Below are 23532 nucleotides of genomic sequence, written 5' to 3'. Positions count from 1 at the left end.
CTCTATACACGCATCACTTAAGCCCCGCTCCCATACGCGGGCGGGCGGGTGACTGGCTGGCTGCAGTGTTTTGATTCTGACAAGTTAATCAGTCAGTGTGTCGCGTCTATGGGTGGTGTTAGTACGTGTCTTTTTCAACTCCCGGCCTGACAGACTGTGTGTGTTATTTATTTATTTATTTATTATTATTATTTTTTTTTTGTATAACCACGCCTACACAGTGGCTGCCAAGGCTTACCCATGAGTTAAACCTTCTTTAGTTGGTAATTAGGAAGGCGTGGGCTCTAGCAGTGGATACCCGAAGGCAGCAGTGGGTGAAAACAAGCAAAATGAAGAAAAGTTTGGCTGTGAGAAGGTGCTAGACAGCCAGCCATAGTGACGCGGAGGCAGTGAGGATCACTATCACCATCACCACCACAGGGAAGGTAAGGTCAGGAAGTGTAACTTGTGTATTCAGTGTATTCAGGTAACTTAACGTAACTTTTTAATGAATAAATGAACAATCCACGGTTTGAACTCATTTTAACGCATCTCACCTAACCTCCAGCACAATATATCCCTGTGTCAGCCTTGTCTCGTTGCTAAAAACCGTAAAATTTAACTTAATGAAAATGTAAACAATCTGGGTCGTCTCTATTTATCAGCCATTATCTATCTTATCTGTGAGTGTTTTAAACCAATACTGTCGCAAAGCGGAGCCACATGACCAAACTTTAATATCCGCTCGTTAGATATACCTGCCATTACTTAGTTTAAGTTTGGCGAGGGTTTAAATGATTGAGAAGGGTTGGTCGTCTCCTCCACTGGCCCTCCACCGCCATCTTGGATAAGGCTCCCCAGCCCCCTCCGGTTCCAATATTATTTTCTTTATTTCCTAAGTATTTTATTTCGGCTTGTAGCTAAGATTTTATGGTTTGTAAAAATATTTCGTTGTTTTTTAAGTTATTTGAGCGCGTGTGTTGCGTGAAAAGTGGTGGTTTTGGCGTTGTTTTTGTGTAAATAAGAGGGCCGTTTTCGGCGTATATTTTTACGGTCCCTAAACTAAATTTTTTATTTCAGCCTGTACTAGGTTCTTATTGGTTTTAAAAAATAGTTGTTGTTTTTTTAAGTGTGTTGCCGTCCCGCTCAGTGAAATGCGTGCACCGTACAGTTGTTTTTATTCGTGTTCAACGTCCAATAATATTGAATTTTTTTTTCGGTAAATTTTTTATTTGCGCTTGTAGCTCACTTTAAATGGTTTTAGAAAATAGTTCAGATTTTTTAAAGTGTTTTCCGTTATGTTTAAGCCAGAATGGGTGGACATTTGAACGATTTTAAATGGGGTGAAGGTTCCAACAGTTTCCAGATACTTCTTTTTAAATATCTTTAATACTACTGCGTTTTGAAATGTGTTGTTATTTTTGGCATTAGTTAAAATGTGTGGCAAGTCTGAATTTATAAAGCATTCCTGTCTAGCTGCGTTTTCTAGAGGGGTCATTTTCAAAATGAAATACGTACGTACGTAAATAACTGTCGCTGTGACGTCATCAACCCCCCAGCCGCGACGTCACAAGCCCCCCCACCGTGACGTTATCAGAGTGGTACCTTCCCTAACTCCCTTCCAGTCCCTCCCAGTAAATATTCAGTGTTTTTTTCAAGGTATTTCAAGGTGTGTGTGTGTGTGTGTGTGTGTGTGTGTGTGTGTGTGTGTGTGTGTGTGTGTGTGTGTGTGTGTTGCCTTATCTTTCGTTGTACAGATGGTGATGCAGTGTGTGTGTGTGTGTGTGTGTGTGTGTGTGTGCTGCCTTGTCTTACGTTGTACAGATGCTTATGCAGTGTGTGTGTGTGTGTGTGTGTGTGTGTGTGTGTGTTGCCTTGTCTTTCGTTGTACAGATGCTTATGCAGTGTGTGTGTGTGTGTGTGTGTGTGTGTGTGTGTGTGTGTGTGTGTGTGTGTGTGTGTGTGTGTGTTGCCTTGTCTTACGTTGTACAGATGCTTATGCAGTGTGTGTGTGTGTGTGTGTGTGTGTGTGTTGCCTTGTCTTTCGTTGTACAGATGCTTATGCAGTGTGTGTGTGTGTGTGTGTGTGTGTGTGTGTGTGTGCTGCCTTGTCTTTCGTTGTACATATGCTTATGCAGTGTGTGTGTGTGTGTGTGTGTGTGTGTGTGTGTGTGTGTGTGTGTTGCCTTATCTTTCGTTGTACAGATGGTGATGCAATGTGTGTGTGTGTGTGTGTGTGTGTGTTGCCTTGTCTTACGTTGTACAGATGCTTATGCAGTGTGTGTGTGTGTGTGTGTGTGTGTGTGTGTTGCCTTATCTTTCGTTGTACAGATGGTGATGCAGTGTGTGTGTGTGTGTGTGTCTGTGTGTGTTGCCTTGTCTTACGTTGTACAGATGCTTATGCAGTGTGTGTGTGTGTGTGTGTGTGTGTGTTGCCTTGTCTTACGTTGTACAGATGCTTATGCAGTGTGTGTGTGTGTGTGTGTGTGTATAAAATATAAAGTATGTTTCCGAAACGATTCCTACGTTTCCCTTGCCTCATGACATGTTTCTTTTCTCTTCTGCCTGTCTGCCACTTCGTTTTCTGCTACTTCTGCCTTATCTTTATTTATTTTTTCCTCTTCCGTCCTTCCTACTGTATATTGAGTCTTCTCCAGTTGTTTCTATCCCTTGTATCTTCCTCTGTGACCTCTGTCCTTTAATTACAAGTGTACCGCAATTCCATAATTCCCATCCCTTCATCTCACCTCTGTACTTCCCTCGATCTTCTTCCCTTGCTTCATAATCCCAAGGAAGCTTAATACTCGTTGTATAACTCCAAGGAAGCTTATGATTCGCCTCAAGACTCCGAGGAGGTAAAAAACGAGTTCAAACTTGGCGCGCTCAGCAGACGGCCAGGCATTGATCAGCTGGGACTTTCTGACCACCCCGTCAATTATTAAACCCCGGAAATGCATGTCTACGGCGGCCCTGGAAATGCGGGGAGATGCTTAAAATAACTCAGACACTAATATAAACCAAAAAAGTAGGGACTTAAGTAGATGGGAATAGGAAAAGTAGCGGAATAGCGAGTGTATAAGTGTCTGTCTGAGCGTGTCTTCCAAAATTCCTGTTGACGGGACGACCATGCGGAGAGGCGGCGTGTGTTTTGTCCTGTTTATCCTGTTTGTCTGCATCTCAGCCAGGATCCGGGACCCCTACAGCATCTTGGGGGTCCACCGCAAGGCAGACACGCAGGAAATCAAGAAGTCCTACAAGAAACTAGCGAAGGAATGGTGAGGGTGTTGGTGGTGTTGGGTTCTGGGGTTCTGAAGGTGGTCTGGGATATTTTTGTGTTTTACCGCTTGCTCTTGTCTTGCGTGGTACTGATTCATGTATTTTTATGTTTTCCAAGGTTTAAGTGGTGGGTGGATAACTGGTAACCACTCCAGTAATCTTGTTCCTGTATTTTGAGGGTCCTCCTGAAGGTGGTCTAGGGCTTTTGGTGTGTTTTGGTCGTGTTGTGGTGCCGTGTGGTATATTTTTCATGTATTCTAAGCTTTAAGTGGAGTTAGCTGGTAACCACACCTAACCACGCCCATGTTCTTGCCTCAGTACTTTTTAGGGTTCCTCGGCTCCTGAAGGTGTTTTTTTTTTTTTTTTTTTTTTTTGTGTGTGTGTGTGTGTTTTGTGGTCATGTTGTGGTGCTGAATATTGTATTTTTCATGTATTCTAGGCTCTAAACGGAGATAGATAGCTGGTAACAACTCCTGTAATCTTGTCCTTGTGTTTCATGGGGGTTCTTCATTTCTCCTGAAGGTGCTCTAGGGTTTATTTTGTCTCCCCTGCCTTGTGTTTTAATCATGTTGTAGTGTTTTGTGATGTATTTTTCATGATTTCTAGGCTCTGAATGGAGATAGATGGCTGCTAAACACATCAAAACACGCTATGATTCTGTCCACTTCTTTCCTACTGCTTGTGACATAACCACCTTCAGTAGCCAGGATTTAAGACACCTTTCCTTGAAATTTAGATACTCTTAGTAATTTCTGAATGTTCCTATTCATGCATTCCAAGCTATAAGTGGAGGTGAACAGCAGGCAGCCACTCCCATGATCCCTCTGATTCAAACTTCCGTAGGGAAGTTTGAAGACATTTATCCTTGTGATTTTGTTTGTTCTTTTGAACTTGCCTCGTTGTAGACTAGTACCTTTAGGGGGCTTTCTCTCTCTCTTTTTTTTTTTTTTTTTCATGCTGTTGACCAGAACTCTTACATAAAAAAAAATAGTTGTCCCATTCTTTTCTATTAAGTCTTAAGTGCATATATATATATATATATATATATATATATATATATATATATATATATATATATATATATATATATATATATATATATATAGCACCATTTAAACTCCTCCATAGATGAAATATGATAAATCTTATCCTGTACATTGAAGGAAGACTCTTTATTAAGTATTTTTAAGTCTGTATCAGGTTTATTGTATTAGATTCTGAATGGTTCTTTCCCTGGCAGGCATCCAGACAAAAACCCGAGTCCTGACGCCAGCTCCAAGTTCATTGAGATAAACCAGGCATATGAGGTGAGGCAGAGTGTGCTGTAGTAATTGTATAGCGAGTGTTATTATTCTCTTTATCATTAATCACTTTAAAAATGCCATGTTGAGTTGAATTATAGATTTTAACTCATTGAATGCTATTTGATACATCTTTTCTTAATTAATAATCACACTGAGACACCTTTACTTGTTCTACAATCACCTCTAATCTTTAAACTGGGTAGAAATTGAAAAATCCATTCTTTTAATCCCCTACTATTTTGTAAATGCTTTTAAAGATGCTGTTAGTTGTTTTGTATTGCAGTGAAGTGGTTAAATGTAATATAGCTATTGTAAACTTTAAAAAAATTCATACAGATTCTGCAGAATGCCATGTATTCATGAAACAGAGCAAAAAATAATTGAATTAAATAACTAAAGAATAAATGAAGATAAAAATTCTTAAATATGGCTGCAGATTAAACAGCTAATCAAACAGCCAATTAGTCAGCCAGTCAAACACTCAGCCAGTCAAACAGCCAGACAGCCAATCAAACATCCAGTCACCCAGCCAAACAGCCAGCCAGCCAGTCAAACATCCCAAAACACACCAAAACAACCCCAAAATAATAACAAATGATCCTAAAAGACACCCAAATACAACTCAACAGCCACCCAGGCAGCCAGCCAGGCAGCCAGGCAGCCAGTCAGTCAGTCAGTCAGTCAGTCAGTCAGTCAGTCAGTCAGTCAGTCAGTCAGTCAATTAGTCATTCATACCCCCCCCTTCTCCCCCACCAGCTCCTCATGGACCCCGAGAGGCGGCGTATTTTTGACACAACTGGACAGACAGAGGACCAGCCCAATTTCCGAAAGACTTACGACTACTCCTCCTATGGTCGCTTTGATCCATTTGACAACATCTTCAGCAATTTTGGCGGCAACTTCCACTTCAATTTCAAGCACGGCGATGGGACGAATATTTACATGAAGCAGTCGATCACATTTAAGTAAGTGTTTATGTTTGGTTTTGTTTGGTTGGAAGTGTTTGGTTTGGTTGGGAGGTATGTTTGAGTGTTTAAAGATTGTAATTACTGTTTTTTTTTTTTTTTTCGTCTTGTTTTTGTATTTTGGTAGTGTTTATCTATATTTTTGTAATTATCTTTTTTTGTGTTTTCTGTCATTATGCTCCTTTATTAGTTATTTTATTTATTATTTCTTTAGTGTTGTTTGAGTAAGGAGACATAACTGTTTCTTTCATTATCTCCCTTTTTGTGTCAGTTCTTATTTATATTTTCCTGATTGTGTTTGTGTTTTCAGCCATAGTGTTCTTTTATTGGTTCCTTCAGGATGTACCAGAATACATCTGAGCAAAATTGGCCTGGTATAAATAGATAGACAGGCAGACAGACAGATAGAACTCTCTCAGCATCCCACATCCAATAACATCACTATTTTTGAGGACCTGCCGTAACTCAATTGTCTGTCTGAGCAAGATTGACCTGGTATAGATAGACAGATAGATAGATAGACAGATAGATAGATAAATAGACAGATAGACAGAACTTTCTCATCAGTTCACATTCATTGACACCGCCATGCCTTAGGTCGTACCAAAACTCCATTGTACACCTGAGCAAGAAGCAGCCATACCTCATCCTGTTCTACGCTGTGTGGTGCGTCGCCTGTGCACACATCGAGCCCATCTGGAAGAGACTCAATGAGGAGCTGGAGCCCATAAACTTCGGCATGGCCACGGTATCTGTTGCTCGAGATTCGTTGTGAAGTCTTGTTGTGTTGATAATGTGTTGCAAGTAATGATAATGCAAAACTGTGTGTGTGTGTGTGTTTTATAAAATTATCTAAATGTTGAAAATGCATTAAATGGAAGAAAATCAAATTATGTCAGTGATCTCACTTTACAAAATTTAGATTTACAAACATTTTTAAGAGCTGTAACTCATTTATACATCTCATTTCTCCATTGCATTAATAAATCAATGTCCACATTAAATAGAGACAGGCAAGATGTTTAACAGAAACACCCACCATTCATGATGCACCATCACCCACAGGTTCATGCTGAGAGGGAGGTGGAGCTGGCTAAGAAGATTGGGGTGAAGACAGTCCCTTACCTGGTGATGCTCCTTGATGGCCACCCTTACCACTACACTGAGCCCTCCGTCAGCATGGTATCCTCCGTTGGTGAGTCATGACAGCGGGAGTGTCACCTTGGCAGGGAAATACTGTGGTGTCTTTGAATGTATAGCTGTTGAAGGAAGTAGCTTTATTGACCATAGAAATCAAAAGATGAAATTATTTGATTATTGCTAGAGAGAAATCAAAGAAAAGATTAAATTACATGTTTCTGGGTAGAGAGAAATACTGTCATCCTGGTTATTTAGTTACAGAAGTAAGTGTCTTCTTTCATTACAGGAACTGAGAAAGAAAACTTGTAAATTCTTGTAATATACAAGTTTTCTCTCTTTCATTATCATGCACAATTTTTCATTCCAGGCCTGCTTCTTGAATTGTTAGTCTGTAGTTAAAGAAATTACTTAAGTGTGGTGCATTCAGTGTAGTGTTGTACCATTGAAATTTTGGTGTCCTAGTTACCTCACGGTGTTGTACCATTGCAGACTTCATCCGCAGCAAGTTCCCAAACAGACTGGTGCAGCGGGTGACAGAGGGGAACCTGGAGTCCTTCCTGGGTGGCTGGCTGGACAACAAGGTGAGGGAAGGCAGCCACACATCACCCTTGCCTCTGAATAGTACTTGTGGTCACTAGTTGAGAGTCAGATAAGTTGCAGTTTCTATTATTTATAAGTTAGAGCATAAGAACATAAGGGAAGCTGCAAGAAGCCATCAGTCCTACACGTGGCAGTTCTTGCATGAAATACATCTACCTACCTGTTTCTGCCTGTTATCCTCATCCATAATTTTGTCTTATTATCTTTTAAATGACTTTGTTTAATGACTCAGTACTAACAACTTGATTACTGAGTCTATTCAAGAACCAATTCCTTCCTATCTCTTTTTTTAAATCGAACTCTATTGAGCCAATCATTTATTGCCATATAGCCCATAGTGTCTATTATTGATCAGTAAGATGTGTGCTTATTCAGTTGTGTAGATTGCGGAATTCCAGACATAATGTTCATAGGAAACAAGGAAAGACTTAAGGATGGGAAGAGAGACAGAAAGAGAAGATTAACCTAAGTAAAAGAAAAGAAGTCACCTCTATTCCTGAACTTATTCTTTCTCATGTGACAGATTAACTTCAGCAAAGGAAAATGGGTTAACATTCTCTACTCCTAAACTTACTCTTTTCCATATGACAGATCAACTTAAGCAAGGGAAGGGATTTAACTTTCCCTACCCGTGAACTCATTCTCTCCCATGTGACAGGTTCGAGTGTTGATCTTTGGACGGCTGGACATCATACGGCTGCGCTACCTCACTGTCGGCTGGGAGTTCAGGGAGAGAGCTGTCATAGGGTGAGGGACAGTTAACATCCATTGAAAGATGTGTTTCCTGCAGCAATATTAATGTGACTGTAGGAAAAAAGATATAAGGGAAAGACAATAATGTAATTAAAAGAATAATGTATCATGAGATGACAGTACAGTAATATACACTGAAAGAAAACCAAGGATTAATTTGTTTCTTGCAGCATTATAAACTTGACTGTAGGGAAAAAGAAAAAAAATCATGTTGGGAAAAGACAGTAACATGTAAAATAACACGCTATAAGATTACAATGCTGTAGAAAAAGAAGGAAAGAAAAATTGCTGAAGGAAAAGACAAAAAAAACATGGTTAGAGTGATAACATAACTTAAGATTACAGAGCTGTAGAAAAAAGAGAAAAAACTGCAAGGGAAGGACAATAATGTAATTTGAATGATAGCATACCTTGAGATTACAGAGCCATAGATAAAAAGAAAGAAAGAAAAAATATGTAGGGAAAAGACAATAACAACACTTTGTAAGACTAAATCACGCTAACATCACATCCCCAGGTACGTGCAGATGGACCGGGCAGATACAGACAGCATCCGGGCGCGGTACAGTGTGTCCAACAAGGTGGATACACTGCTGGTGTTCCACGAGGACATGCACACCCCCGTGGCATCCGTGGCCATGACTGACCTGCCCTACCCCACCATGAGGGACATCATTGAGGGCAACAAGTTCCTGGTGCTGCCGCGTCTCTCCTCGCAGGTGCTGGTTTGCCTTGTTTATGTGTGTTATTGTGTTTTATTTTGTGGTATTTATTTGATTGTAGTATGCAGGTTTTCAGTCATCTTGTGTTTATTGATCGAATTGCATTTTACTTTGTTGTATTTACGCAGTCCAGTTTGCAGGGTTTGAGTCAAGATTGTGTTATGTTTCCTTATTGAATTTTATATAACTTGGTCTTCTTAGAGTTGTGGGTGTTTCTTGCACAAACTGCCTCCTAAAGTTGTGGGTGTTTCTAGCACATACTGCCTCCTAAAGTTGTGGATGTTTCTTGCACATACTGCCTTCTAAAGTTGTGGGTGTTTCTTGTACATCCACCTCCTGAACCACCTCATTGTGTGTGTTTTCTATAATTATTCTGGCTTGATTCATTACATGGAATATAATTTTTCCTATGTAAGAGGGATACTGTACTAGGGCAACAAAAAGAAAAAAAGACACACTGAGGTGCCAGTCCCTAAAGAAAGGTAAAAAAAGAATCATCCAGAATTGGAGGATCAGTGTCATCATCATCATCTCTAATCATGAGCAGCATCACCTCCATTCTCGCCTCTCCCTCAGTCTGTGTTTGATGCGCTGTGTCCTGTGGAGTCTGTGAGGTCACGGCGACGTCTGTGTGTAGTGCTGGTGACCCAAGACGACCCCTCACACGACCCAAGCCGAGCGGCACTGCGGGAGTACGCCATCAGTGACCAGGCCAGGGAGAGGGACAGGGTGCGCTACACGTACCTCTTCAGGGAGAAGCAAGTGGAGTTCATGAATGCCCTGACTGCTGGTGGGTAGCACCAGGCAGGGTGTTGATGCTCCCATGAGTCTTGATTTATGAGATTTTTGTGGTTTATGAGACTTTTGTGGTTTATGAGTTTTGTTAATTGAAATCTGTTAGTAAATCGAAAACTCGCTGATCAGGAACAGTTGTTGAGATTGAATTCTTCCATTTAAAGCTTTTTTGATAAATTTAAGGTAATTTTTAAAGATTTTTATTCAGATTCATTGATGAGGAAGAGTTCTTGAGTTTGATTTTTCCTTATAATGTTTTTTCCATTAAATTTCAGGTTATTTTAAGGATTTTTATTCAAATATGAATTCTACATTTTAAAATCAAGAGAAGCAACATTAATTTTAAACCTATCTTCAAAAGTCTATAAATTGAATGTTTGTAAATGAAGATTCACTTGTTTGCTGATGTATCTGTTATCAACACACCCTGCATCAGTTGTTGTCCTCATGCCTTGCAGCGTCCGGCTCTCCACTTGAGACAAACCACCACATTGTGATCCTGTGGCGCAAGGACCAGAACCACCTCAAGTACGAGTGGCTGGAGGGTGGCTGGGAGGTGGAGCCTGACAAGCAGAACGCATCCCAGGAGTCTCTGAGGGCAGCAGTGCAGAGACTCCTGCACTCCAATGAGCCCATGCCATATGAGACTGTGGTGCAGGTAGGCTACCAGTACCCCTCCGTCCTTTGTGTCTCTGCTGACTTTGTATTTCTTTGATCATGTATGTGTTTTCTTACCAAATTGTGACAGAAATGATGAAAAAACATTGAAACCAGTTTTAGACATCAGTACATTCTTTTGTTTTTACATTAGGAATTCTTGCTTTGTTTGATGTTGCCTTCAGATCAGTTTCTCAGTGCTCCCATGACATTTAACCCTTTCACTTTAATATGCAACAGTCCACAGCACTGAAAGTAAGGTATTAAATCTATATAAGCCTCTACAAGAAATGAGGAGATTAGAAAGAAAATATATTGCAATTCTTAGCCAGTGTTGTGTTTGGAGGTGGCTGTAGGACTAGAAAAAATGTCTTGGAGTTAAGGAGTAATTCAGGTGTGTCAAATAGCAGGGGAAGGATGTATAGGCCAGTGAGACAAAGGGCAGCATCAAAGTAACATGTGCAGGGTTAGTGTATGCCCCATCTTTACATAGTGGGAGAGAGACACACCTGTATTAATATTTCAGGAGCTGTTTGATGAGCACGCACAGGGCATCGTGTGGCGGATCATCAACAAGCTGGTGTCTGTGCAGGACTATCTCAGGTGGGAGACTGTGGAGAGGTGCTTTGCTAGACTCAATACACATTCATACAAGTATTTGCTGTCTCTTCATCTATGTGTTGTATAATGTGATACAGTACAATTCTTATGCCAGGTACAGTTTGTAGTCACCTAACCTATTCACATAATAGTAATGAAGCCATATGCCTTCCTATACTCAGTTAGTACACATTTATACAAGTAGTCACTGTGCTGCTTCATTCATGCATTGTGTAATATGATACAATTCTTTGTTCACACCAGGTACAATTCTTTAGTCACCTGACCTATCACATAATAGTAATGAAACCATATACCTTGCTATACTCAATTTGGAGGCATTTCTTTAAGTAGTTACTGTGCTTCTTCATCCATGTGCTGTACACTATGATACAATTCTTTATTCATACCACTTACAGTTTGTATTCACCTAACTTATATAATAATAATAAAACCACATACCTTGCTATGCTCAATTTGTACACATATGTTGAAGTATTCACTGTGCCTCTTCATCCTTCAGTCACCTAATCTATCACATGACATTAATGAAACCACACATCTTAAATTATAAAAGAAAAACTAAAATACTGCTAAAAGCTGTAGACATACTCATTCCAGCACCATCATATGAATGTTGTGGTATGACTGAGTATCATTTTGTTGCCTTGCAGGGACAACGTGACGGAGGACGATCTGCTGCCGGCCGTGTCCATCCTGGTGACGGTGCTGTTCATCGTGGCAGGCGGTTACATCATGTCCTACCTCGTGTGAGTGTGTGCTGCAATGGAGGAACACACACACACACACACACACACACACACACACACACACACACACACACACACACACACACACCTTTATATTTTAAGAGATCAATCAAGATCACATGACATGCTAATATACATTAAAACTGCTAACATGGTAATCCAGTAAATTGAAATACACTTTAGTCTTAGGTTAGTTTCTCCACAGGAATTGATAGATTGTTATTACATACATGTACACACATACACACACTTATTAATTAAGAGATCAATTAAAAAGTCACATGCTAATAGACTTGAAAATTGGTAATATGTTTATTTATTATATCAAAAGAAAATTCTCAGCCCTATTCATGCTTTTAATCTTTAGATAACAGGAGATTAGTGGAAGAGACATGTTAATTTTTTTTTAATCTCTGTGTTGCAGGAAGACATTAAAAAACCTTCCAATATTTTTCAGTCTGTGGATTGTTGGAGGCGAGTGAAAAGTTGTACTCATTTCTCCATCCTTTTATCATCCCTATTTCCCATCCTTTATCATCTTTAATTAATTTTCATCCTTTGCCATTGCTGTGGAGGCTGGAGGAAGATACTAATTTTCTCATCCTTTATCATCTCCATGTCCATTCTTTACAATCTCTATTTCCATCCCTTATCATCTCAAAGTCTCATCCTCTTCCATCTCTCAGGAGGCTGGAGGAGGAACGTGTGGCCAAGTCCAACTTTACATACGTCGACCAGAGCGGCAAGACAACCCTCCAGCCACAGCTCAGAGTGCATGAGCTGCGGGGGGAGACATACAATGGGCTGGTGCGCATGCTGAAGCCTGGCTGCCGCACACTGGTCATGCTGTGTGACTCAGAGAGCAAGTCGAAACTCATGCCAAAGTTTCACACTGCTTGTTGGCCCTACAGGAAGTGAGTTTGTTGCTTTTTGTATTTGTTTTGTTATATCTGTTTGTATTTCATTGTTATTTAGTTTAGGTTTTTGTTCTTGCGTTGTTTCTCTTTAAGTTCCACACTTCTTGATGGTTGTATAGGAAGTAAGTTTATTGGCATTTTTGTATTTGTATTTTGTATTTGAGTAAAAACTAGATACTCATTTGATTCTTAATTCCTTGAAATGAAATACCTGTTAAAACAAAAAAAATAGATATTAATTTAACTTCATTCTCTTTGTAGTGAAATAAGTATATGTACAAAAAATTAAATATGCACTTGATTTCCCCGGCAGAAACAAGACGTTGATGTTTGCGTTCCTGAACATTGAGAGAGCCTCAGCAATGGAGTGGTACAAGCGCATCCTGGTGCTGGGTCTGCCAGAGCCGCGGGACCTCAACATCAACCCCAAGAACACCATCGGCACCGTCATCTCCCTCAACGGCCACAGAAAGTACTACTGCCTCTTCCATGCCAAGCACCCTGAGGGAGCGTATGGGGTGAGTACCTGGCTCCTTGCAGCACGATTCACTAGAGCAGCAATGGTGGTGTAGATTACCGACTCTTAAAACGTCACAGGTTGTTCCTAGATTTGCCGCACTCTCTCTTGAGGGGAAAGATGAAGTAACGTTTGATGAGGCCTTAGGAACAGCCTCGTACTTGATACCATGTTGTAGTGAGTCTTAAACGAGTTAGTGACGTAGTAGACATTGTCTCCCTGTACTCCATTGCATGTCACAGTACTCAGTTGTGCCGGATGTCGTGCTGCCATGGCCACACATCGCCGTCCTCACACTTGCCACAGTGTAGTGAGTTACGTTTAGTTAGCATATCACCAGTAAAGCTGAATGTTATGGAGAGAACAAAAAAAATCGCTTTTTATGTGGATACAACAGATATTTAAAGCAAATTAGTCTGCATGAATAACACCACCAGTTTCTCATTCATTATATTTGCTCATGAAATTATGTACCAATTGAATATTTGTGTTGATCAATTCTATATTTATTGGTAGTGAGTCATGATTTGTTTATATTTTCTAAGTGTTGTTATACAAAATTGATCTTTCTTGCCATACAGAGCTCCCCTCCCTCTGCTTGACACCACACTCTTTTGGGTCACCCTGTGGGAATGCGTGATAACCGTGTGTGTGTGCGTGTGTGAGCGTGTGGTTGTGTGCGTGCTGAGTCCTTTGTTCCACTTGTACGTTCAGGGAGCTCGTGTGCACCTGTGACCAGTGTTGTAATGTTTCTGTGCACATTGTTCCTTGCAGCTGCACCCCGTTCCAGGGACAGCTGAGAAAGAGGGTCTCCGCCGGAGGGTCAGTATACTTGTGCTTTAAGAACTGCGACATTTCCCTCCGCATGAAGTTATATTACGTTATCACACAACTATAAACTTTAGTGTATTTCAGGGGCTAGTCTGGACCCCACTTTGCAGGTGCATGTCCCCACACCAGAGACCTCTAGAAGATGTCAGAGTAGACAAGCCTTTGAACCAGTTGTTTTCATGGATGGCACAAACTATTCTCAAGTTTTGCTGCAAACTTTATAGTAGGATGCTGCTTGGAGGTTGGCCTTCTCTTGGGGCGGCTGTCTAGGGGTGTAAATAGCTTGGCTCATTAACTTTCAGTACTGTATATAATATTTGTATGTGCATTGAAATTATTATCTAATGAAAGCAGCAAGGACTGTAGTGATTCCACAGATTGCAACTGTATTTACTAGATATTGTTTTTTTTTTTTATTATCCAACAGTGCTAACAAAGTCCATCTCAGAGATATATGCTCTCTTCCCAAGCCTGTGATTGCATCTCTCTATACTAATACTCTTGCAGTACTCCTCACCTCCCTCTGAGCTTTGATAGCCTGTGTCCAGGGTGTTAAGTGCAGGATCCTTGGCAACACTGTACAGAGGATTGCTGGATCATTGTGTTCCCGTGTTGTTCTGTAACAGTTGATGTGCTGCACACTAGGCTATGAAAGGTCACCCTAACCATCAGCAGAGGTTGTATACTTAGTGTCACCTCCAGGACTTTCACCTCTTGTTAATCATTGTGATGGCCACAAGAAGGGACATCCACTTCATGGCATCTCAGTGCTATGCCAGAACCCTGAGTGCCTGTAGTGCAGTGTTAGTGTGACAGGTGTGGGAGTGCCATAGTGACGCATGTTCCTGTGTTGGTCTGCAGCACCCCCGCTCTGGCATCAGTGGAGACTTCATGGGCTTCAGCGACAATGAGTCCGAGTCTGAGGCATCGGATGCCGAGGTGGGAGACAAGAAGAAGGATTCCATCTCCTCAAACGTTAGTGTTCATGCAGTATGATGCTCTGTCTTGGTGGTTGTCATTGCCGTCATTATGGAGATGATTGCTACAAATAATTTCTGCTTTGTGATGATTCTAATGTGTGTTGGTCCTTGCCTTGCTCAGAGACCTCTGCTGAACTACTACAGCAACATTCTGTTTGAGGAGCAGCTGCTGGAGGGCCTCAGTAACTGGATGGATCGGCTCTTTGAGGGCAGCACGGTCCGCTACCACATCAACTACTGGCCGGACTGGCCTGGGAAGTAGTGTGGTGCCACACTGTATGCACCCTATCTTTTATTCAGGCCAGTAACGTACTTGTTCAGACAGAATTTTTTCCTCTGTGATGCAGGTGGTCGTCACTTTTATCAGGTGTGAATGATATTTTCATTTACTTCATTTTATAATGGTACTATTTAATAGCTAATAATTTTCATTGAGAGACAGTTTAGTCCCCATTAGTGTAAGTCCTTGAGGGTGGTGGCACAGTCTGTGGCACTCACTGAGGCACTCTTGGCTGTCGCTGAGAGGCTGTGCATGATACATTCCTTCCCAACATTACTCCATAGTGTACAAATTGTAATGTTTATCAATATACTGCAGTTGTTTGCGTGAGTGACGGATTGAAGCACTAGTCATCCTCTGTAGTGCCCTCTTTGTTTATATCACAAATAATACTTGAAAGACATACTAGATAAAACATAGCGAATCATAGACGACGTGAACCTGTTACTTTTTATAAGAGCTATAGCTTTCATTAGACTTTGAATACATATAGGAGTTGCCATAGTGATAGTTCAGATTAGCCTTACTATATTTCATGCTTATAAGCAGCATATGAAAGCACCTCTGATGATTTAGCTAAGGCTCTCATGCAGATCATAGTGACGCCATTGCAGCCTGTGTTCCTGTGTGCTGTGCTGTCTTTGTTCAGTGACGCGAGGTGCTTGTGATAGCGGGTGGCAGCGAACTCTCACTCAAGGCCCAGTGTTACTAAAGAATACAAGGTCAGTAAATATAGGATTATTGAGATATTGGAGAAGGAAAAGCTGTAAAGGAAAGTCATAAAGAAAATTCACAAAGAAAAAAAATCATAATGAGAATCATATAAAAAAGATATAAGGAAGACATCATACTGGAAATCATAAAAAAAAAAAATGTTAAGAAAAATCATTCAGAAAAATTAGAAAGCCTTAGAAATTCAAAACAGATCCTGGGTTTAGCGAATTTAGAATAAAGGGAGATTAATAATATCGGAAAATGTTCATTGTGTTATCTTTTATGTTGTGATTTTCGTATGAAGACTAAAATGCAATGGAAATTTTGTGTTATGGTTGAAGTCATGAAAGCTGTCTTGTATTTTGCATCCTTCATTGATTCTCTCCTATTTTTCCATACTCTTTTATGAGTTTTATTTAATTTTGCACATTTTATTATATTTTCCCTCTTACGTCACTTCTGTTTAATTTTTACTCTTCATTAATTCCCTTTTATTTTTCCTCTTTTGTCAGTGTTATTTTATTTTATGCTCTTCATAAATCCCTCTTACTTCTCCCTCTTTCATCAGCGTTATTTTATTTTACACTCTTTATCAATTCCCTATTATTTTTCTTCCTTTCATCAGTGTTATTTCATTAAACACTTCATTTATTCCCTTTTAATTCTTCTTTTGTCATTTCTATTTTAATTATTCTTCTCCTTATCATCCATGTATTTTTTAATCTTGTGGTCTGACGTACCACAAAACGAGAAATTAGTAGTGATATTTCTCCAGGTCGTGTGTTCATCCATCTCAGATCACGACGCTGTCTTTAAAGTAATAACCTACATGTGAGCTTTAGTTTGGATGGATCAAGTGCTTTTCCCTTTACAAATTCTGTCACAAATGTGTTTCTACGGCTTTCTTGTGCATATGGAGAGTTTTGATGTCATTGATGTTATTTTATTGATAGAATATGACGTATTAGTAGATCTTGTATGCTGTTTGTTTATGAAGACATGTTTACCAAAGATGTATGAGTGTATGTGCAATATTTTTAATTCATGTTACTTCTATTATTATTATTATTATTATTATTATTATTATTATTATTATTATTATTATTATTATTATTATTATTATTTACTTCTAGAATTTACAGGGGGTTTGAAATAATGGCTTTGATGTTTTAGCAAGTAAGGAAATAATTCTACAAGGCCGACAAAACAAGCATCATACATCAGTCAGATTCTGCAATTGAAAATATAAGAAGACAGACTCCTCTCACCCTATCACCAGAAAATATTACACTGATATTTCTACGTAAAATAAAAATGACACCAGAAAATTGACTGTGATGTGTTAGTTCTAATTTCTGCAGCTGCAAATGTAGAAATGAAGACTATCACCCAAGAAACATGATGATATGGAGTAAAAATGAAGATACCTTAAGAAATACAATACTCAAGGCCTCATTTCATCCCCCACTCCATGAAAGTCTAAAAATGTAGACTTATCACCAAGAAACTAAGGAGTAAAAACCAAGATACCACAAGAAACACAACACCCAAGTCCTCATTTCATCCCCAGCCCTCTGAAAATGTAGAAATATAGACTCATCACCAAGAAAATAAGGAGTAAACACAAAATACTACAAGAAAAAAATACTCAGTTCCTCATTTCATCCTTAACTGTACCTAGCATCACTTACCACCCAAGATATGGAATAAAGATCAAGATACCATACATGTGACACTCAAGTCCTCATTTCATTCCTCGCTCCACCTAGCATCACGTAGACTCGTAAAGGGCAATGCCACATCAGTAGCCGCAGTTCATTAATACCAGCCCTATCTTCACGTATAGAACCACAGCAGACAAATGTACGAGTAGCAGTAGCAGTGAGGAATTATTGACAAGATCGTAGGAGACGGAGTATCTGTCGGATTATGCCCCGTATTCAGAGATGCTTTTCTTTCTCACCACAACAATTTTTAGAGGCCACACAGATGATTAGCTGGGTTTTCAAGAGTGTTTCTCCTTTTGTTAACATAAAAATCTTATCAGTCTACCAATAAATATATAAAAACATCCTTAAATTCCCACGTAACTTCAACTAGAGCCTCTTAAAAGTATTGGAGGTGTGGCACAGAAGTTTTTCAGAATATGGTCCTATCTGTCATCTACACTGCCCAGCTTTGCCTAACCGAGGGTCATTCTCTCCTGCACCCTCCCTCCCTCACACGTGCGGGTCACTTGCCTACCATTCATGTTTGCTGTCCCTCCGTTGTTGTTGTTGTTGTTGTTATACTAGTTACCGTGGATGCTCCTGGTCCTGTACAGCTCCTGCCCCAAGTGATGCTGTGGATTTCCAAACAGTCAGGCTTGTGTTTTGATTTGTGTTCTTGCAAGAACTGTTTTGAGAGGTTAGAGAGATGGTTAGTCTGGTTCTTTGTACGTTTTATTCATGGTAATGCAGGATTCTGCAAATTCATCTTTTGGTTGAATTACTACATACTAGAATTGTTGAAACATCTTTGAAAGCCAAATAGTTTTCATTAGGCTCGCAAAATTATCAGTAGAATCATGAAAAATCCTTGAAAACTTGTTAAATTAACACTAGAACCTGCTAAACTGTCAGCAAAACCTTAAAATTACCCTTGAAAACCCTCATAAATTCTACTAAACCTTATCAAACTACTCGTATCACTAGAATCATGAAAACACCCTTGAAAACCATAAAAACTTGTAGTGGACCCTGTTAGAAGTTGCTGAGATAAAACATCAAAACATATACTAACATGGTCCATAATCTGATGCAATACAGCAAATCAGTTAGAAGGAAGTAGTACAGGGTCTTATGAAGGAAAAAAATATGGAGATCTTGTAATACAGTCTTTAATCTGGTAACATTCTGGTAAGTCAGTTGAGAGGGAAATAGTGCAGGGAAAAAAAAATTATGGAAATCTGCTAATACAGTCTAATCTAATGATGACACATACAGTTAATTAATTGAGAGGTAAATGGTACAGACTCTTATGAAGGAAAAAAATAGCAAAATTTGCTAATACAGTTTGATCTGGTAACAATACCTACAGCAAATCAGTTGAGATGAATAGCACAGGGTCTTGTGAAGGAAAGTGACGGAAATCTGCAGTGTTGCTTCTGGCCTGAGTTTTACATAGGAGTTTGTTTTGAGCCCTTAACATTACCATCTGCCAGGGGTCCACTCGATGCTGGGCCACGTCACTCGAGAGCCAGTCCTATTTCTCCTTGGCTGTGAGGATTCTGTGTGGAAGTCAATGTATAACTCAGCTCCTCCATTACTGCACCCTGGGTTCATTAGTACCTCTGGCCACTCACCTTACCTAGCTTAATCCAACCTGTCCTAATGACCTGACTTATCCTACCTTACCCAAACTAAATATAATCCAACCTAACCTAACCTAACTTAATCTAATCCAACCTGACCTAATCTAATCCAACCTAACTTAACCTGACCTAACTTAACATAACCAAACCTAACCTCACCTAACCTAATATAACCAAACCAAACCTAACCTGACTGCCCTAACCTAACCTATCACTACTGAATTTAATTGCTGAATGCATACATAGTGTGATAGGATAATGTTTATATAATACACATGTAGCAAATCTATACATATCTAGGATAATTTTTACGAATAAGGTCTCTTTTTTTTCTTGTTAGATGAAAAACTGAATACCATTATGTCTCCATTGTAAATATTTCAGAAATCATTGTACGTATCTATATTGACATGCCTCTGATATGTATCCACACTTAGGCAAGAAAGTTCAAAGCAGATGAATGGTTCGTCCGTCTGCTAGGTAGGTTCATTCAGGATCTTCTCTAGACATAAGAGTGAATTTAGGCACCATCTTCATTTTGCCTTGTTTTACTCATTGCCACTGGAAAAGCCTATAAATTCTAAAGCAGAGATTAGCATAGAATATCTATGCTAAAAATGAAGATCTGTTAATCTTAGGCACCATTTCCTTTATTAAGTCTTGTTTTCTTGATTTTATTTTACTCATTGCCACTGGAAAAGCTTATACATTCTAAAGCAGAGGTTGGCATATAATATCGGTGCTAAAAATGAAGATCTGTCAAACTTAGCACCATTTCCTTTATTAAGTCTTGTTTTCTTGTTTTATTTACTCATCGCCACCAAAAAAGCTTAAAAATTCTAAAACAGATTGGTGTAGAATGTCTGTGCTAAAAATGAAGATCTGTTAAACTAAGGCACCATTTCCAGTGTTGATTCTTATTTTCTTGCTTATTTTCTTTTCTCATTGGCACCAGAAATCTTATTATTTGCTCTTCTTTACTCACTGCCACCAAAATCTTAATAATTCTATGACATAAATTGGCTTAGATTGTCTGTGCTTAGAAATAGAAATCTCTTAAATTTGGCCACCATTTCTTGTACTGATCCTTATTTTCTTGCTCTTTTTTTTACTCATTCCCACCAAGAAATATTATCAATTACTCTTTTTTTCTCATTGCCACAAAAAATTCCCATCAATTTTAAAACAAAGATTGCTTTAGACTTTAGAATGTCTGTGCTTAGAAATCTTTTAAACCCAGGCACCATTTCTTGTATTGATCCATATTTTCTTATTCTTTTTACTCATTCCCACTTAGAAACCTCATCAAATCTATAACAGACTGGTTTTGAATGTCTGCAGTCCTTGGCTTGGTGCTTGAAACTCATTCAGTTCAATTTAATAAGCTGGCAAGGAAACTGGAGGATTAGGTGACGTGTTTTGGCTGTCCCATCTCTGGCTTGAATATAGAGATCCTGCTGCACATTTCAATCTGACTTGGAATAGAAGGTGATAAGGGTTGTTTAGTAAAAATCCTGTTTAGTAAAATCCTGCTGCATATTCTAATCTAACCAGGAACAGGGGAAGTGATAAGGGTCCTTTAGTAAAATCCTGCTTCACATTTTGATCTGGGTAGGAACAGGGAAAGATGGTATATAAGAGTTTTGTAGAGGTCTTACTTCAGGATTAGCAGGGAAAGAAGGTTATAAGGGTTTTGTTATAAGGTCCTAAACACTTTCATATGATTAAGAAAAGGAAAGGGGATGTGTAAATATTTCTTTTCCATCTATGCAGTGAACTCTTTTCGTCAAGCTGAGATGCATTTGAATACCTTGGTAGTAAATAGAGGCACTCATTCCCATGGACTGGAGAAGCTGAGGGCTCATAGTAGTTTTCATGTGCTCCCTCCATACCACTAACCAAAGTCCTGTTGTCTCCAAAGGTGCCAGAAAAATATTTTGTACCCTGTTTGTAAAAGTTTATATGAATGGATAGTTTGTTTTTCGTGTCATATTTATAACGTGTGCATAGTTTTTCTTTTTGTCGTATTTATAATATGTGTGTAAACGGTTCTGTTCTTCGTACTGTTGTGTTATTGGGTGTTACTGAAAGCTTGTTCTCCAGAGTTTTCTTTTTTGACGTATTTATAATGTGCGTAAATGGTTCTGTTACTCGTATTGTTGTGTTCTTTGGGTGTTACTGAAGGCTTGTTCTCCCTGTGTGGTGTTCTTTGACTGTTCACTTGTGTTACGGGCGGCCAGTGTTTAATCTGTTAAGTCACTGATGTGTTTAGTGTAAGGAAACGCATCAAGTATTTTATTTACTACGATTATGTTGTGATATTTTAAAAAAGCCTTGAGAGAATTATTACTCTTTAATACTTTTTTAGATGTGTTAAGTGGATTATTTATTCTGCTGTGAACTAGTGGATGTGTGAGTTGAAGTTTATGTTGATATGGGAAGAACATGTATGAGATTGCATGTTGTAGTAGACAAAGTTTAATTAAATATCTCACAGTTTTGAATCCCAGGTGGACAAAATTTATTTATAATTTTGGATGAAGCAAGACACATGTTTTATAAGGAGTGAAAAATTTACTGGGTATAGTCTTGCTGTCTGCTGGAGAAAAGTGGAGAAAGGTTCATCACAGTTTTGAATACCAGGTGGACAAGATTTAGTTATAGTTTTGGAATGAAGCAAGACTGGAATGTGTTTTTAATAAGGAGTGAAGTGAAAAGCTTACAGGTCTTGCAGTCTGTAGGAGAGAAGAGTGGAGGTATTGAGCTAAATTTGTCAGTTTTGAATCTCAGGTGGACAAGGTTTTAATTATAACTTTGGAATGAAGCAATACTGGGATGTTTCATGACAAGAAGCAAAAACATCACAGGATATACATAGTCTTGCTGTCTGTAGGTGAAAAGCGGAAAAATTGGCCTAAATACCAATTGGACAAGGTTTAGTTGTAACTTTGAGATGAGACAAGACTCAGGTGTTTTATGACAAGAAGCAAAAAGGTTACAGGATATAGTGTTACTGTCTGTAGGAGAGAAAAGTGGAAGAATTAACCTAAATTTATTGTTGATTTGAATGCCAGGTGGACAAAGTTTGGTTATAATTTTGGAACGAGATAAGACTGGGATGATTTATGATAAGGAATGAAGTGAAAAGTGAAAGAATTGAGTAAAATTTGTCATATTCTTGAATCTTAGGAAGAAAAGATCTATTAGGAGATATTTTACTGGATTCTTAATTATTTGCATAAAAAGTGCCAAAATTCTCACTGTTTTGACTTTTTATGATAGAACTTCAAAACCTAACCTAACCCAATAGAAGAAGTATTTGCCGAGTGCTGCAAAACTTTTACCATAACATAAAATTTAAGAAAAGAAAAGTGGATTCTTAATATTCCCTGTATATGAGATGGATAATCTAGTCATGAAATAGATCTGGTATAGCAAAGTACAGGACAAAGTCTTGGTTCATGCCAACTATGCCAACCAGTCAATTCTGTGGTAGGTATATGTGCAATGATTTAAGTCAGGAGTACAGCATTGCCAGAAATCTTATTTCTTCCTCTCTTTAAGTACAGGGATGGAAATCTTGGTTGTTATTAGTTATACCAGTCAGCAAATTCTGTGGTAGGTGTGTGTGCAGTGAATTCAAGTTTTAAATGTTATACCAGTCAGGAAACTCCATGGTAGTGTATGCAATGAATTCGAATCTTATATTGGGAATGAAGCATTGTTTTATCCCTCTCTTTAAGTGCAGGGTTCTTATGTTATACCAGTCAGCAGGTCTGCTCTAGTGTGTGCAATGAATTCAAGTCTAATACTGGAAGTAAAGAATCATCATTTGTCCCTTTTTTAAAGTGCAGAAGAAAAATCTCAGTTCTTGAATACATTGTGGGTTGGTAAACTCTGTGCTTGGTGTGTGTGTGTGTGTGTGTGTGTGTATGTGTGTGTAATGAATTAAAGTTATGTCAGAAATGCATTAATATTGGTTGATTGGCTGTCCCCCTCTACAAGTACAGTGAAGGGCATAAATCTTGGTTCTTGCCAGTTATATCAGTCAGCAAGCCCTGCTCTAGTGTGTGGAATGAGTTTGAAGCCTTATATCAGGAATGCATTTTCAGTTGTCCCTCTCCAAGTGCGGGGCAGAAGAAAATTTCAGTTCTTGCAAGTTCTGCTCAAGTATGTGTGCAGTGTCATTCTAAGTCTGATGTTGGGAATATATTATCATCAGTTGTCCCTCCCTCCCTCTCATCACAACTTCCAGTGTAGCACATTGATTCCTGTACAGACACCACCCGTGGCTGGAAAGTTTACGTTCAAGTGAAATATATTATTCTACTTTCGATTTGTGTGCAGATTGTTGACTCAAAATAAACTATACTGCATGTT

At 39.0% G+C, this 23532-nt stretch overlaps 1 protein-coding gene across 4 annotated transcripts; it reads left to right on the top strand.

Moving 5' to 3' along the window:
* The first annotated feature begins 85 nt into the window (after positions 1 to 85).
* On the top strand, positions 86 to 23532 carry LOC135090265 (dnaJ homolog subfamily C member 16-like). Of its 4 annotated transcripts, XR_010261838.1 has the most exons (18): positions 2943 to 3254; positions 4496 to 4562; positions 5316 to 5524; positions 6122 to 6272; positions 6590 to 6719; positions 7154 to 7245; positions 7923 to 8011; positions 8535 to 8736; positions 9316 to 9529; positions 9993 to 10192; positions 10718 to 10794; positions 11466 to 11561; positions 12248 to 12475; positions 12792 to 12996; positions 13770 to 13817; positions 14688 to 14801; positions 14928 to 15808; positions 16934 to 23532. XR_010261838.1 is itself a non-coding variant. In XM_063986879.1 (17 exons), the coding sequence occupies exons 3-17, from the start codon at positions 5322 to 5324 to the stop codon at positions 15066 to 15068; spliced, it is 2190 nt and encodes a 729-aa protein (XP_063842949.1). In that variant the 5' UTR covers positions 86 to 425; positions 4496 to 4562; positions 5316 to 5321; the 3' UTR covers positions 15069 to 23532. The 4 variants fall into 4 exon arrangements, 3 of the variants coding, with proteins under 3 accessions (XP_063842949.1, XP_063842948.1, XP_063842947.1); XM_063986879.1 differs by lacking the exon at positions 2943 to 3254 and adding an exon at positions 86 to 425 and having other exon boundaries at positions 14928 to 23532; XM_063986877.1 differs by having other exon boundaries at positions 14928 to 23532.

Source organism: Scylla paramamosain, chromosome 34 (assembly GCF_035594125.1).
Source record: "Scylla paramamosain isolate STU-SP2022 chromosome 34, ASM3559412v1, whole genome shotgun sequence".
Classification (NCBI taxonomy): domain Eukaryota; kingdom Metazoa; phylum Arthropoda; class Malacostraca; order Decapoda; family Portunidae; genus Scylla; species Scylla paramamosain.
This window is presented reverse-complemented; position numbering and strand designations above follow the sequence as displayed.

Excerpts from the sequence above, each read along its gene's own strand:
- LOC135090265 (XM_063986877.1), top strand. The coding sequence starts at position 3,106 with ATGCGGAGAGGCGGCGTGTGTTTTGTCCTGTTTATCCTGTTTGTCTGC. Across the intron at positions 8,012-8,534 it reads AGGGAGAGAGCTGTCATAGG|GTACGTGCAGATGGACCGGG; the intron begins GTGAGGGACAGT and ends TCACATCCCCAG. Across the intron at positions 9,530-9,992 it reads CATGAATGCCCTGACTGCTG|CGTCCGGCTCTCCACTTGAG; the intron begins GTGGGTAGCACC and ends CATGCCTTGCAG.